The sequence below is a fragment of the Uranotaenia lowii genome, chromosome 2 (genome assembly GCF_029784155.1).
Source record: "Uranotaenia lowii strain MFRU-FL chromosome 2, ASM2978415v1, whole genome shotgun sequence".
In the NCBI taxonomy this organism is placed as follows: domain Eukaryota; kingdom Metazoa; phylum Arthropoda; class Insecta; order Diptera; family Culicidae; genus Uranotaenia; species Uranotaenia lowii.
The window spans coordinates 269,306,164-269,322,975 of NC_073692.1; the positions used below are offsets into that span (position 1 = coordinate 269,306,164).

The following is a 16,812-nucleotide window of genomic DNA, read 5'->3' on the forward strand; positions in this document are numbered from 1 at the left end:
TTAAATTTGTTAAAAGATAAAATAGGAGGAAATAAGCTCAAACCTTGTCATCATCATAACGGTGGCGTCCAATTTATGATAGTAAATCATGCAAACAGGAACTATAAACGCTAGTATTACCAACACATATAGCAACGATTTTTTATGTTTTGGGTATCTGGAAGTTTGAAAAAGATCTTGAACATTAAAAAAATATACAGAACTTAAAAAAAAAATTAAAAAAAGAAAGATTGCCACACACTGCTCCTGCATCAATGATTTGAAGTCTTTAAACTTATTTTCATCCAAAATCAAACAGAGCATAATGATTAAAGCAAATATTGATCTCACCTCCACAGCATCATCATGATCGTGGTTCCAAAAACATACAGCTGAAAGTCGGCACCCAAATACCAGGTGAATTGTGAGCACTGCAAAAGACAACGGTCAAAACGTGTTCGGGTCTGTTCTGTCAATATTTTCCAACGCATTAGACCTACCGGTTCCCCGACGTTGATGTAATTATTCACAAACAGAAGATTGGTCCACCAGTTGACATCGCAATGATCTTTGTAGCGTTCCGCGATCGGGCCCTGCTTCAAGTGCCGATACCAAGAGGCTTGGAACAAGATCACAAAAGCGTAGACTGGAAGAATTCTGCCATAAGTGTGATAATAAATCAAATTTGTTGTAACTTTTCTGCACTGCAGTGCAGTCACGTGACTTACCGAATCAATCGATTGACAATGCGTTCGAAAAAGTATCGTGTCTCAAAATTCGGACTGGATTTAACGTGATCCAGGAAATTGACCGCCAAAACAATTCCGCCTATAACGAAAAATATTTGTACTGTGTAGGTGTTGCCAGCCAAGGCAATCGGGAACCAGAATTGGTCGAACTGGGACTCGAAGGATTCTGGATTTTTCAGCGGTATTCGGATCATTGGGATCGTTGCATGGCACAATAGAATTATCAGCATTGTCAGTACCCGAGCTCCATCTAGGAACAACAAGTCCTGCCTAGATCGCGAATTCAGTGCTCCCAGTTTCTTTAAATTTGTTACTAATGAGAAAGATCGTACGACAATTGATCCTTAAAATATAAATTTAAAAAAAATTCAGTAAATCTGTTCCACAGACCAAACTCAATCGCAACCTTGAAAAGATAACTTTTTGACCTCAGCTATCGTACTCGTCAAAAGCAATCCAATGATGACGATTCCAATTACAACGAATACGATCTCAGGAAAACCTTAAAAAAAATAGTTAAAAATTATCACCTTGTTATCGATTTTTTCCGTTTGCTAACTACCTATTGATATCGCCGAATCGTCGAATCGGACGCAATTCCTAAAAGCTGCCGTTGAATTGAGGTGATAATTCGTCCAGACACGATCGATGGCGCATTGCTGGGATCGTTTGGTTTGATCGTTAAGTTGATCATCATCGGTGCTGCATCGATCCAGACAGATTCCAAGCTCCAAAACATCCCGCCGATAGTGGCGGGGATCGCTGGTGTAGAGCTGAAAGATGAAACAATTTTCATAAAATCAGATTGTTTTTGGAATAACTAAAACGGGTATATCGGAAACCAACTTTTTTCGATTTACAGAACAGTCCAATAATTTCTTTAGCTGTCTCAATGATTGTGTGAATTTTAAGAATTTTTAATATGAGATTAAGGTACTTGTGTATGGGAAATTGCTAAATTTTACTCTCTGAACAACTGTAAAAATTAAAAAAAGGACTTTTGAAAATATTTATGGTCAGTAGGAAAAATAAGTGCATAATGAGCACCCGGGGTATAGTAAGTAACCCTCTTTTCCACAAAATTACGTATTTTCTCAAATAAATTTTCATAAGGAACAATTTCGAACTTCCTGTAGTATTAATCTTTCAGAAAAAATGCGATAACGAGCACCCGGGGCATAGTAAGCACTTATCTTTTCTGTACGCATTTTCTTTACAAAAAAAATGTCATGAGGATTTGTTTCGTACTTCCTATAGTATTAATTTTGAAGCAAAAAAGAAATATTCTTACCATTTTAAAAATTCAGCTAGGTTCTAAAGTGACGAAAATATTATAGTTTTCAAGTACCGGGAAATTTCTGATTATATTTTATCAATCTCATAACCGTTAAATTATCTTGATCGCACTGCAACATGATGTACACAGTGTTCTCCCATTTTCACCATCATTAAATTTTTGATTTTTTACTTTAATCAATTTTGAATGGCTGTTTTTCACTTTAACTTGTTGACTCGGGGCAGACAGAGCACCATTGGTCGGGCACGATGAGCATTTTCTGTCGTAAAATCTAGCAGCAAATTCAACTTGATGAAGTCAACTGAATTATAGAGATACAGCTTGACTAGTTTTCATCTGACGATTTAGCCTATTGGTAAGGTGTCGGTGAGGTATTCAGCAGACTCTAGTTTGATTCCTGGTCGAGGTGATTTTTTATGCCCTATAGTGACTGATTTTCAGCTTTCGGCAAAACATTTTTTAAAATGCATTTTTAAACGTTTTTACCTACTTTTTCATGTTTCAGCCAGTTAGGAAATAGACTTTTAGACTTTTCCAGGGTCTGAACACGAAACAATGATGTAACTCAGCTGTTTTCATGGTTAAATAAGCGTCCTTCTTAAGGTGGTCATTATGCCCTCATCTCCCCTATCACAAAATTTTTTTTCGCAAAATACAAAAATTAAGTTTATTTTAAGACAGTTTAAGATACTGAAGTCAAAAACTTTCTCGTTGTACTGATGTTTATGGACATTGTACGATTTGCTTGGCCAGTGTTGCTAGATTTTTTTCATAAGAAAGACTACTTTTTTTGAGAATGTCATAACTTTTTTCATGCTTTAATGCTTCTAAATGAATTCGACTTATAAAATAAACAATAAAATCTAGTTCAAAATCGTTCATAATTAAAAGTGATGTGGGGGAAGGATTGTCCTTTTCCTCAAATTTGATCTCATTTAACTTAATTTAAGGTATTTTGAAAAATTCCAAAATTAGAGATGAAATTGAAACTTTTTAACCCATTTTCTTATTAAAATTATTTTGACATTCTTTGTCATTCTGCGGAGCTATTATTTTCCTCGGGAAAATATGTTGATAAAAAAGTTATTCGTATTTTGTATACCAGGAAATTAAAAAAAGACTCACTAAGGAATCCTTTGTGATAAATGTCATTTATTAAATAGAATAATACACTTTTTGTTCAAAATAAGAAAACCACAAATTAATTTAAATGATTCTATTTTTGCAACAATACGTTCGAAAAACACATATTTGAGATAAAGTTTTAATAATAGAATTTCTATAAACTTTAAACTGATTTTAATACCGTGGATTTAATTTTGTTTTATTTTCCAGAATAGCGATTCGAAAATATCGTATTTTTATCAATTTTGAAATTTATTTCCCATTGTGCATTAAGATCCATAAATTTTATTTCTGAATCTAACTTTTATTCTAAAAAATATGTATTAAAATTTCTGAATTTCAACAATTTTTTTCAATCTGAAACAAATGAAAATATAACTTTAAACATTTGTTTAGAATGATAACAACTTTGCAACAAAGATGGTTTAAATAAAATAAAATATAGTTTTTTTTATCCCTTGAAGGTCACGATTTTCCCTATGTTTTGAAAAGATTTTGGAAAAACAATTTAAAAATATGAAATGAAACAATTTCTGATAGCATAAGGAATTAAAAACCACATGGATGAAAAAAAACTTAAGAGCTGATTTTGACTGGTTTAGAAGTGTTGAAAAATTTGCGTATTGTTTGAATAAAAACAAACTGTAAGCCTACTACTATAAGCGCTAATAGTTAGATAATTTTCATTTGAATTTTCTTAAAATTGTTGAATTTCATGTCGATCCGGTTGCCCAGATTTGATTGAAAAATGATTTTCCCGGAATGTAAAAAAGAGTATCTAACTAAACAATTTTATTATTGTGACCAAAAATCAAAATTTTTAAACAAGTTTTGTCAAAATTAACATGAACGATTTTATGAAAGTATAAAATACAATTTAAATTCGACTGATGGGATTTCTTTTTGCCATTTAAGCAATAATTTATGTGTTTTTTTTCCAAATTTCCCCAAATATTTCCCGGTTTTGAGTTCAAAATTTTGAAATCAACTGCTCGGGTTTTGCCAGGTTTTTAGTTCAATTAGCCCTTTTTTTGTCTGGTTTTGATATGATCGGGAAAATTCTGGAAACCTTACTCTAAAGCATTGTATCTTTGAAATTACAAAATGTAGGCAAAATTTGGACCCTTCATGAAATAAAGATAGTAAATTAATTTACAATCAGTATTTAGTTGTAATGTAGGTTTTTTTAGTTTATCAATTGGAATTTAATAAAAAATGCTCATTTTTAAGCCATTGCACCAAATCTTGAAGTGATAGACAAAATATTCGAATTCATGACGCCAAAATGTTTCGAAACAGCTATTTAAACATATGCACCTATTCCCCTAATAAGTGTTTAGCATTTCAATAACGTATGGAACTCAAAGTAGAATTGTTATACAAACATGAAGTATTATTAGATGAAAAGATCTAAATAAGAGCATTTTAGGTAGAAAAAATGGAACAGTTTAAAAAAGTGAACTAGAGCTTTTCTGTTGTGGACAATTTACTACTTGTGTGATTCCTCAATATAAATGCATCTTCTCAATTGAAATAAACATATTCTCAACTTATTGGAGACATATGAAGGAATTGACTAAGCTACTGTCCGATTCAACTTTTTTTGGGTGAAGCTTGCCGTAAATGAATGATAGAAAATCACTTAATACCAACGTGTTTACGATGGTTATTGAAAATGTCTTAAAAATCGATTTGGATTATCATTTCTATTACGATTTCCTGTTAGCTGGGAAGCTGTTTTTTTAATAAGGATTTTTTTTTATAACGAACACACACATATAGGATCTCAGTGAAACTTCATATTTCTTTGAAGAGATCTAAGTTTTACTTAACTCTAAGGCGTACATCTTTCACGGATATCATGGCTAGCATCTTATAAATGCTAAAACCACCAGACCACAGAAAGAGTACTATGTGTGCCGTGATCGGGATTCGATCTCATGGACTCTGGCTTCGAAGACTGGCACGTTATCCTCTAGGCCACGCCGGCGGATTTAATAAGGAGTGTATCAAGAAATTAAGAATTGAAATTTATTTGAAGGTTTTCACAAAACAAAATTATACCTTTATTTTAAAATTTTCAGTTTTTCTTTAAAATCCTGTTTAACAGGCAATGAAATTATTTTACGGAAAATAATTGAATACAAATTCTTTTGCCTTGCTCTGTTATGAATGTATGTTTTTAACTATTACTTTATGAAAAAGAAAAACAAAAATTAAATTTTACTAACCCGCTCTTCTGGAATCAGTATAAAACAAAACCAACAAATTTCAACTTACGCTAGGTCAGGCAAAAAGCAATTTTGCTTCAGCATTTTGGCAGCATTTTTTCTTTTCGACAAACAAATGAGCACTTTTTGAAAAGATTTGTAATCGTTTATTATAAAAATTCGTGCCGGAACCAAACAAAATCAATAAAGCTGTTGTTTCATAGATGAGGCATGCTCAGTTTGGTGAAACTTGTAAACTTATCCAATGCAAAATTCTGTCAACGACTTAAAAAAGTTTTAAGGATGGTCATTCTAATGAAACAAAATTTGATGCCTGCTCATTGGTCGGTGATTTAATAAGATAAATTTGACATTTGAGCGCCTTTTTTTGTTTTTTTCTTCTGTTTTCCACCCCTGGAACTTACGTTTTGCGCAGAATGGTTCAAAACAGATTGCAATCCATACTAATGGAAACCGTTTGACGATGAGTTGTCAAAGGCTACATCTAAGAAAAGTAAAATTTTCCTTATCGAACAAAATAATGAACATACCCTTATGCAAAATTAGGATGTAGTGTAATTAACATGTAGTGTTAAATTAGGCACTCCAAAACATTTTAAAAATATTGGATTGCTCGTAATAAAATAAATAAATATTTAAAACTTTCAAATAGTAAGGATAAGAGAATTTCGAACTTAGATAGCAAAAAAATATATGCGCATGAGTTGATGTTTGAGCCTGGCAATAAAAAATCTAAAAAAAACATGACAAAATATGGCTCACCTATCCTACTATGTTTGTTTAGTGAGTCTTTATATTTTTTTTTCAGAGCGACGAAAAGCTTTAGTGAATTATGCACAGCTTCTCTGCCAACTCCCAAATGGATAATTTGCGTGTGATACGGTATGCAGTTGGACCTCTGAGACGGACTTATTTACACCGTAAAGTATTTTCCCCATTATCTATGGACAATTTACCACAATGCGGCTTGTACAAACATAGCCCCGAAACTTAGACCTAGGTCGTGGATTGTGTTTGCCTTCAAAAAACAAACAAATTTCGGCGGAGTGTATCTCGGATAGTGCTTCAGTGGTCGCGTCAATCGAAAGCACCCATTGACTTTGGTCAAACTTAAGCACTTCCTTCTTCTCGATGACAATAACTGGGCATTGAAACTGGTGAAGATTTTACGATACACAATTCCGAACGAACATTGAACTTCAAGTGTCAAGTACCCGTGAACGCCTCTAATTAAATAGTGCCTTCCACGTGCAATAAACTTTGAAAACCGAAAAATCCAATGATGCTAAATAATATGAAGGTTTCTTGTCGTGGGAAGAACCTATGAATTTGCTTACCGTTGAAAAGTAACGTTTCGATCCAGTGTCGAAATTAGGAATGACATTTCAAATTCAGACAGAAATGTCATAAATGAGAATAAAATCATAATTTTCAGAAAGAATCTCTTCAGTTGTTTTTGGTGCAACTGATGCTCAATTTGGTAATTTTAATTACATTTAGTAGTTTAATGAACATTTCTTCTTCGAATAAATTCAAATTTTTCTCATTGCCATCGCAAGTGAATGCTGAATCAAATTCCAAGGGAAGGGAATGTTGTAACCCTTGAAAAACAGAGACTACATATTTTTAATTAACTTTCAGCCCTCAAGCCAAAGTTTCACGCTAAGGCAAATGATCGATGATGTTCGGTTTACATGATTCTCTTTTTTTAAAGCGATAGTTTCATGTTGTCTCATCCATGAACATCTCAACATCGGCTCTTCGCAAGCATCGAAAAACGGTTTTTGGCAATTCATGCTTTCAATCTCGTTCAGCGATAAATCGAAGCTTGGTTGAATAGTTTGGAAGACATCACTCAGATTTATTCATTATGTAATAATGATCTATATCTATAAGATGGTTTAGTCAAATTTTATTTCTTTTTTTCTTTGTGATAAAAATTTGTACCTTCTCAGATTTCAAATTTCGATATTTGATGATTTGGAGGCTCATTTTGCACATTTTTCTTTTTGGACATATGATATTCAGTCTGATCTGTTACTTTGTATTAGAGATGTACCTACCGAATAGTGGTATTCGGTCAACTGAAGATTACAAAAGATATGGGAGAGTGTCGTGGACCATGGGGAAACGTGCACCATCCATAATATCTTGGGTTTGTGTTGAGATAAAAATCTGAATCCTACTGTCCTACTCTGCGTAAGCACATATTTCCATATGTTGATAACTTGCGTTTTGAAAAATTTAAAAAAAAACTTTTTTTTCATAATTAAAAATTATTCAAATTTTAAATAAATCAAAACAAATTGGACCAAAGCATTTATGCAACAAAATAACACTACATCGAGAAATAGATTTATCTAGGATTCAAACGACGCTCATAAGACCGGTTGTTCCGTACGGGAACGAGACATGGATATTGCTCGAGGAGGACCTGCGTATACTCGGAGTATCCCAGTGACAAGTGTTAATAAACATCATAGGTGGCTTATAGGAGAACGGAGTGGTGGTGAAGGATGAACCACGTGCTCGCGTGACTCTACGGCGAACCCAGTATCCAGAAGGACGGATACGCTGGGCAGGACATGTTGTGAGAATGCCGGACGACTGTGCTGTAAAACAGGTATTCGCTCCAAAACCGATAGGAACAAGATGAGCAGGATCGTAACGAGCGAGGTAGTTAGACTTTGGTTGCCAGATTTTTTTCAGCACTCCTCTAGGCTATTTTATCTCAAAACTCCGAGCATTTGATTTTAAAATTACCCATCGAAAATCCGGCAATACTCGAAAGAATTTTGTTAAAATTCAGGAATTACCCAACAAAAATCAAGAGAAAAACATGATTTTTTTCATCTAAACTTTTTAACATATTTTAAATCGTTTTTAGGCTCCCATAATACCTTTCATGATTATTTTTATTGACCTTGCTCAAAAAATTTCGTTTTGGATAAATTCGCAAAACATTTTTTTTATTTTTAAGATAAGTTAACCACCGTTAATTAAGTTTTTGTAAATTATTTTTCGGCATATCAGTGAAATGTATATTCTTGGAGAAAGAATATCAGAAATGAAATTGATGAAGAGGGATAGGAAAATGAGAAGAAAATTTACAGATGTTGAAAAGAGCGAAAGAGCATTTTTGCGAGGAAAACTTAATAACGTACACCATACTTTACCCCGCAACATTTCATTATTTAGGAGATACAATGAAATCTAGTTGGTCCGAAGTCTACATGTGGGGAACACGTATACTCCGGACGGGCAAAATATGGCGTACGTTAAGCTCAAGAAATAATTGGATTTAAAAAATCAAATCAAATCAATGGTTCAAAAATAAATCGGGCTTAGCCAAATTGGACCGTTGACCCTAATGATTAGCACTCATACAGTGCATTCATGCCGTGATAACGAAATATCAATACGGCTAGCGCATCGATGGAACCATTGCGCGATATAGGGAAGCTTTCAGCTATAGCTATTGTATAGGGTAGTGCCACCTATATCCCGGTACTACTTCTCCTAAATAATGAAATGTTGCGGGGTAAAGTGTGGTGTACGTTAATAAGTTTTCCTCGCAAAAATGCTCTTTCGCTCTTTTCAACATCTGTAAATTTTCTTCTCACTTTCCTATCCATCTTCATCAATTTCATTTCTGATATTCTTTCTCCAAGAATATACATTTCACCGATATGCCGAAAAATAATTTACAAAAACATTTTTTTTAATTTTTTGTCGATTTGGTAAATAAGTTGAATATATCCGGGCAAAATCCTTTTTCGATAAAATCTACCGCATTTTTTGCAAATTTTTTATTAAATATCTAGGCAAACTCGGATAAAACCGGGCAATCTGGCAAGCTGGAGCGTGATCTGGCGAATGTTTAATGTCCGAAAACTTGGAGAACGGTTACCATGGACCGAGTAAGTATTAGGTATTATTTTCATCAATTCATGTCGTGAGATATGAAACTATGAAAATAAATAAGAATTAATTTAATGAGTCTGTTTTTTTTAATACTTTAATGAGAAAAATCTCAAAACTTACCTTTTTATAAATTTTACAACGTTTTTGAATTATGAATAGAGAAATAAGGGCTATTTAAATCCTAAACAATATTCCTTTAAGCTAGTTTTGAACAAAGAAGTGGATATTGAGCTTATTAAAATTCAAATTTTTACTTTTCCAATGGATACATCTATATATATAAAAATGAATGTTTGTCTGTCTGTCTGTTCCCTATAGACTCGGAAACTACTGAACCGATCATCGTCAAAATTGGCATCTGAAAGTTTTTGGGGCCGGCGGTGGTTTCTATAATAGTTACAACCCCATACGACTTAAGGGAGGGGTGGCTCCCATACAAAATTTGTAGTTTTTAGATTCAAATTAAAGTCATGACATACATTTTCTCGAGATTTTTTTTTCCATTGGGCGGTTTGTTTTTCGTCTCCATGGTAGGGGCGTCGCGACCCAACGTCGCGAGAGGATAGTAACCATGGCATAGCATACTGATCAGTGGGAATATTTTGGCGCGTATTTTCCAACCAAGCATATTTTCAATGCACGTGGTGGCGATATGAAGCCTTGATGTGATTTTTTTTCTTTTTGATTCCTAGCTCATATGTACAGCACATGGTTATGAATGACGCCTAGATGTGACATTTTGCCGATCGAATAAAACATATACATTTTTTTTGTCAAAATCTGAAATTGAAAGTCATGGCATCCAAGGTTCTTAGATACACTAGGTTCTCCGACTTTCACAGTAAGTAGGCGAGGAGTGAGCGGGGCTCTCAATGAGTTTGTTTATTTTTTGCTCAGGTTTTCTGTGGTTTGTTGGTAAACAAACTTCATGAGTTCCGCATAGTTGCATAGCCTACATAGCCAAAATGGCTGAATCGGGAATTCGTTATTCGGGAACACCTCCTGAATATATACCCACCTTGATGGCATCCATTTTTAGAGATTTTCTTTTCTTCGAGTAGGGTTTGTTTTTCGTCTCTCTGGTCGAGCAAACGTCGTCGCAAGTAGATAGTAACCAAAACATACTGTTCATTGATCGCTGGAAAAAATCAACAATTGGGCACCTGATTCTAAACCAAGTACCTATATTTCTTATGCACTTGGGAGCGATATGCAACCTAGATGGGTTTTTTCTTGCTTAATTGTACACAGCACGTGGAAATAAATGACATCTAGATGTGACACGGATTGGTATTTTATCAATCGAATCAAAACCAATTGAAAGATTTGCATAAATAATCCCATATTTAGTTCGTGTTAATGTAGGTAGCATTTGTTGTCTAAAACATATAAATTTAGTTCTGATGCTAATAAAATAATGGTATGACACTTTGAGGACAATTGAAAAAAAAATACAAAAACTATAGAATTTACTTACAATTTTTCAATCCATTTCGCCTACAAGGTTATTTTTGAATCATATTGATAAGAGAAATATGAATATGATGTTTTCTACAGAGGTAGATCGGAAATATTTTGTTTATCATGTAAAAATGAACTTAACTGAAGTTTTATCAAGCGCCATTTAAAGTTAAAGAAGATAAAAAAATCCGATCCGACACATGAACTGATCAAGAGCCTTTTCTTTAAATTGGATAAGATAGGACTGACGTGTGCATAAGTGAAAGATATCAGTGAAATAAACTGATTTTTATTGACCAAAAGTGAGGGAATTTATTTTCTGAAAGAATTTTCATTCAAGAAACACTAGAGCATTTTCAAACGTTTAACTTTTCTCTGTTACAAAAAAAAAATGTTTTCTTCTAGAAATTGTTACCTCGGCCCAAATATACAACTAAAACGAATCTAGAAATGAAAATGGAAGCTTTTTATTTTAAATAATTCTAAAAAAACATCGTACTTTTTACTTACATACCAATTCAAGTACGTACTTAACATGAAAAGTGTTCTGTGTTACATGGCTGCATAAAAGAGACTTTTGATCCGCTTCTTTTTTGAAAAGTGAGACTTTAAAACCGATATACAACTGGAAGCAAAATTTTCATGAGAAATTTTTAGTATACCCTTAAAGTGTTAAAAACAATATTCCCTCCTGTCAACTGGTGTAGGTGGGGCAAGGGCAAACGTCGAACTTTTAAGAAATTCATCTTCAAAAAGATTCAAAATGTTGGAAAGACCAGAAGGGGTATTCCGAATATTGAAACTGAAGCGGATATTCAAAATTCTCAAATGTCTTTGTAAATGAAGGTAATTTGCTTTGAACAGCATTCGTTAAAAGTGAAGTAGCAAACATAAATTTATACGGCAGGAATACTGCAGATATATCAATGAAACTTGATAAAACAAACAATCAGAAATACGTATCTATTAAATCTATTTTAAAGCCTCTGACGCATCTGATAATAAGCTTTGCATCTACACTTACCCCAACATACGGGATGAATGTTAACTTAAAAATTTGTTTTTGCTAACATTTTTGAATATTTGACTTTCAAAGTGAAAATAAAGAATGCTGAAAATTTATTTAGTGATGCAGCTGATATTTTTTTTAAATATTTATATTTTTTGGTTCAATTAATTTATTAAAAAAAAGAAATTTGCACTGTTTAAAATCGATAATTTTCATACCATGATAAGTGCTGTTTGGGAAAACTTCAAGCTATAATTTCTCATGTCCACGATTTTGGCATATGGCGAAACATTTTTTTTTCATAATTTTTGCGCAAAAAGGATAGATATTCAAACTGCTCCGAAAGGCGAGGATGATGAAAAAAGCTGTTTGAAAATGGTTATTAAAAATCTTTTTCATCGTTTTTGTTTTCAAATTTCTATAGCTTATTTTTAACTTCAATAAATACACCATCTAAATTCTAGAGCTAATCGGGAGCTGGAAGTGCTCATAATACAGAAAATTAAGAATATATTCAAAAAACTGTCCCGGTTCACGCTATTGATCGGTTTTCAAAATTCGATCTCCATAAAGTACAATATGCAATAAATTCCAATATGCGAATCTTTTTCTTTCAATTAGAAATTTATGTAAACTCGAGCCGGGTAAATCAGCCTACCTTCTTCAAGCAGTGGTGACAAAATTTGAAAAGATGGGGGAGCTCCCATATAAGTTAAAGATAAAAAGCTTTTCAAAGAAGAAACCATTCTGTTGTGGTATGAGCCTACTTGGTTGAATGATTCAACTGAATCAAAGCAATCGAAAGATTCCTTTTAATTCAACCACGGTAAATGAAAAGTTCATATACCAGTATTTCGATAGCAACTTACTACCTTCTTCAGTGAACGTTTTCGATTGAGACCATATTTTAAAAGAAGGTTTTTTTTGCGTATGGATATTTGGCATAACTCAAAAATAGACGTGACAAATATGTTTATAGAAGTTCGTAACTTCCCACTTTGGGAAAAAAGGTGGAAAATCCATAAATTTTGACATTATTTAAGTCATTATGAAGCTTCAAAAACAGAGTACAAATTTCAGATCTTGAAAAACAAGTAAAGAGATCAAGTTTTAGTAAATAACATATACCATCTTTGAATTGCAATTCGGAACTCCAGCTGCAGCTCTGATTTCAAAGTTGTTGGTTCTGAACTATGATGAGGTTTGATTTAAAAACATGCTTGAATAAATTTTTACAAATTACATTAATTTTTGGAAGGTGTAGCAAAGCACACCGGGTCAGCTAGTTTATTATATTTCAAAATGTAGAAAATTCATTGCAATGGACACAAAAAAGTACAGTCAAAAAGAGCATCATGCAACAGCATGACTCGATGCAACATTTGTGTACCACAACACTTATTTAACTTTTATTTTAATATCTATATATATAAAAATGAATTTCTGTCTGTCTGTCTGTCTTCCTGTCTTTCTGTCTGTTCCCTATAGACTCAGAAACTACTGAATCGATTTACGTAAAACTTTGCAGGTGGGGGTATTGGAGGCCGGGGAAGGTTCCTATTATAGTTTGGGACCCCTCCCCCTAACAGGAAGGGAGGAGGGGCCTCCCAAACAAAAGACAATTTTTTGCATAACTCGAGAACCAATCAAGCAAATGGAATCAAATTTGGCATGGGTTGGTATTTGGGAATGGAGAATATTTCCATGAATATAAGGTACCCCTCCCTCCTCTCAGTGGGGTGATAGAAAGGGGGGAGGGGGGCTACCTTACAATTTTTCATGTAACTCGAGAACTATTCAAGATATTGGATCCAAATTTGGCATGGGAAGGTATTTTGATACGAAAAATATTTCAATGATTATTTGAGACCCCTCCCTGCAGTTGAAAGGGGGAGGGGCCTCTTTAATATTTTTTTACTTAACTCAAAAACTAATAAAGCAAATGGAACCAAATTTGTCATGGGAAGGTATTTGAATACGGAAAATATTTCTATGATTATTTGAAACCCCTCCCTCTTTTCAGTAGGGAGATTTAAAGGGGAGAGGGGCCCTCTTTTTAATTTTTAAATAACTCAAATACTAATCAAGCAAATGGAATCAAATTGGGCATGGGCGGATATTTGGGAACGTGACATGTTCTAATGATTGTTTGAGACCCCTTCCTTCTTCCAGCGGGGAGAAAGGAAAGAGGGAGGGAAGTTCCATATAATTTTTATTGCATAACACAAGAACTACAACAGCAAATGGAACCAAATTTGGCATGGAACGATATTTGGGTACGAGAAATGCTTCTTTGAATATTTGGTATCCCTTAATCCTTCAAAAAGGTGGATGAAAAGGGGGAGGAAAGGTCTCCCTTACAATTTTCAGTATAACTGGAGATCTGATCGAGTAAATTTGCACCATGTTTGGCATGTGAGGCTATTTGGATACGAGAAATGTTTCTATTATAAATTGAAGCCCCACCTTTTTTCCGCGGAAAGATATAAAGGGGAAAGGGGGGCTACCATACATTTTTGAGTACAAAAAATCTTATATATAAAAATGGAAGCGTTTTCTTTGTAATACATAACATCACGTATAAACGGTTGGTCGGAATGAAGTAAAATTTGGTATCCGCGGGTTTTTTGGGTCAGAGATGGTTTGTATAATAGTTTCAAGAATCTCACTTTTTATGGAAGGGGGTTCCCCATACTAAATCAACTTTAAATGGGAAAGCTGTAAAATTTAGTACGATTTTCAAAAAATTCGATTCGCGAGCACGATGAAGTTAAGGACGTGTGGATGAAACAAAACATTTATTACGATTTATTTATTTAAAAGTAAAACGAAGTTTACCGGGTCAGCTAGTAATGTAATAAAATTATCATTTAATGATACAAATCGATGATCCCATAGTTTCTCACATCGTGAGATTGTTTTTTGAAATTTTTGATTCTCATAAAAAATTTGAAAGATCGAAAATTTTTACATATTTTGATGCCGTAAAAAACTTTACACAATGTGACGGATTGGCCTAATGATATTACCTACAAACTTTAAATTGATTTTTATAGCAACACTGTTGGTGTATGAATATTTTTCGGACAATCATTTAATTTTTTAAAATAAATATTTTAAATTCCGTTACCAGTCTGGGCTAAAATGTATGACATGCAAATTAATGATTCACAGTTTAAATTTTGTTTACATATGCTAGAATATAATGTAAATTTTTTGTGTAGAATTTTTTATCCCTAAATGTATACAGCACCGTTATGCTTTCTTTTAAAAAATTTTTTTTTGACAGAAATAATATAAACTTTAATTCTAACAAAACCGAAAAAACTGCTGATCGTGCTTCATGCGTAACGACATCACAAATATGTCAAAAATTAGAACTATTCAAACTTTTTTTTTTGATTTTATATTAAAAACAAAGGTTTTTGCAACTTACCCCTTTTTCTTAGTAGGGTGAAAATCGCATGTTTTGTAAATTTAAAAATAACTGGTGGAACCAATTATTTTTCTGAGTACGTAAATTTGATGTCCCATTAACCTTAAAAATTTTTGATGTACAAACGGTAGGATTATCTGTGGACATTAGGTTTTTATAAGCCATTGAAGTTGAAAAGTGTTGCATGATGCCCTAGATGACGGTATACAACGTATTTCATTGAGATTTTTTTTTTTAACTTTTTGTTTCGATTCTGTTCTCGTTGAGAAACTCACTTTAATTTGATGGTTTCTTTCTCTGTCGCGACGGGTGGGTTCTTTACAACCTGGGGAAAATATTTTTTCAACATTTGTAGCTTCGAGATACACTGAAGTAAAAAAAATCATGTGTTATTAATTCAAAACAGTTTATTTCTACAGATCGTTGAAAATTAAATTAAATCACAATTCAATAAATCAAATTTATATCAAATACATTCTATGACTTTGATATAGTTTGGAAAACTTTGACTATGTCCATAATTAGGAACACATTGAAAATAGTGTTTTTAATTGTGGACATATGCTTTTTTTAGTTTTTACACGAAAAAAACATTGTTCGTACATTCTTATTCCTTCAATCATGATAAAAAACAATCCGAAAAAAAATTTTAAAAAAAATCGGTTGACAAGTTCAGCTTTAATCTTCCATTTCTAAACAGGTGTTTTTTAAGAAATTTGCTAACAATTCTATTCAATTTGAACATACTTTGAAACAATCCGGATTTTACCAGAAATCATGTGAGTTATAAAACTAATTTGATTGTAAAATGAAAGTTCACATGATCCTTTAAATTATCATTTTTTAAATAATTGTGATAAGTGAAAAATAACGTCAAAAACAGTCAAAATCGAACGGTATGTTAACATTAGGTACACATGCCAAATTAGGAACACCTACCCTACAATTATATAACTTAATATTCAAACTCCAACTTAACTCATTAGTTTATGCCAGTTTACTAAGTCAAGACAAAGCTAGTCACAATTTTTTTTTTAAATATTTTCAAAAAAATCATTGAAATGAGTGAGAACAATAACAGAAAGAATTGGGATCTATCAAAATCTGTTTTTAAATTAAATGAAAACTCTCATTTTTTCAGGATTTTTTCCCTTTTTCGAGAAATCAACACCACGGTCATTCTTCCCTGTTATTGTTACTTGCTTTTCTTTCAATAAATTTTAAAATTTTTTTTCAATTTACGTGACTTAAAAAAGTTAGAAGGTCAACCAATGTTTATGAACGCAGTAAATTGTAAATAGAACCAGCTGACATTTTCAGAATTGTTGATAACTGTTTAATTAGTGACATACTAATGGTGGCGCATCTTGCCCGCTCTGCGCATTTTGTACCTAGCTCCCCTATCAGTTTAGGGTAAAATCGATCAAAGATTCAATTAACTAATAAACCTACATGGAAAATTAAATCACACTTTGAACCTATTTATCATCCTACATTCAATCAAGGATTTAGATCTTCCAAAATGTTTTAATATCAGTATTAAAACTTTATGATCCCGCGTCGATTTCTCGTCACAAAGGGCCGTTAATTCAGAAATACAA

The 16,812-nt window shown here is 32.9% G+C and overlaps 1 protein-coding gene across 2 annotated transcripts in view; it reads right to left on the minus strand.

Moving 5' to 3' along the window:
- The window catches only part of LOC129747079 (O-acyltransferase like protein-like), a 39,780-nt gene that overhangs the window by 20,084 nt on the left and 2,884 nt on the right, over nucleotides 1-16,812 (minus strand). For both annotated transcript variants that reach the window (XM_055741096.1, XM_055741095.1), the window contains exons 3-8: nucleotides 1,291-1,501; nucleotides 1,135-1,230; nucleotides 708-1,071; nucleotides 480-636; nucleotides 331-410; nucleotides 44-157 (exon numbers count right to left, since the gene is read on the minus strand). In XM_055741096.1, coding sequence (XP_055597071.1) covers nucleotides 44-157; nucleotides 331-410; nucleotides 480-636; nucleotides 708-1,071; nucleotides 1,135-1,230; nucleotides 1,291-1,501 — 1,022 coding nt within the window. The remainder of the gene's footprint in view (nucleotides 1-43; nucleotides 158-330; nucleotides 411-479; nucleotides 637-707; nucleotides 1,072-1,134; nucleotides 1,231-1,290; nucleotides 1,502-16,812) is intronic.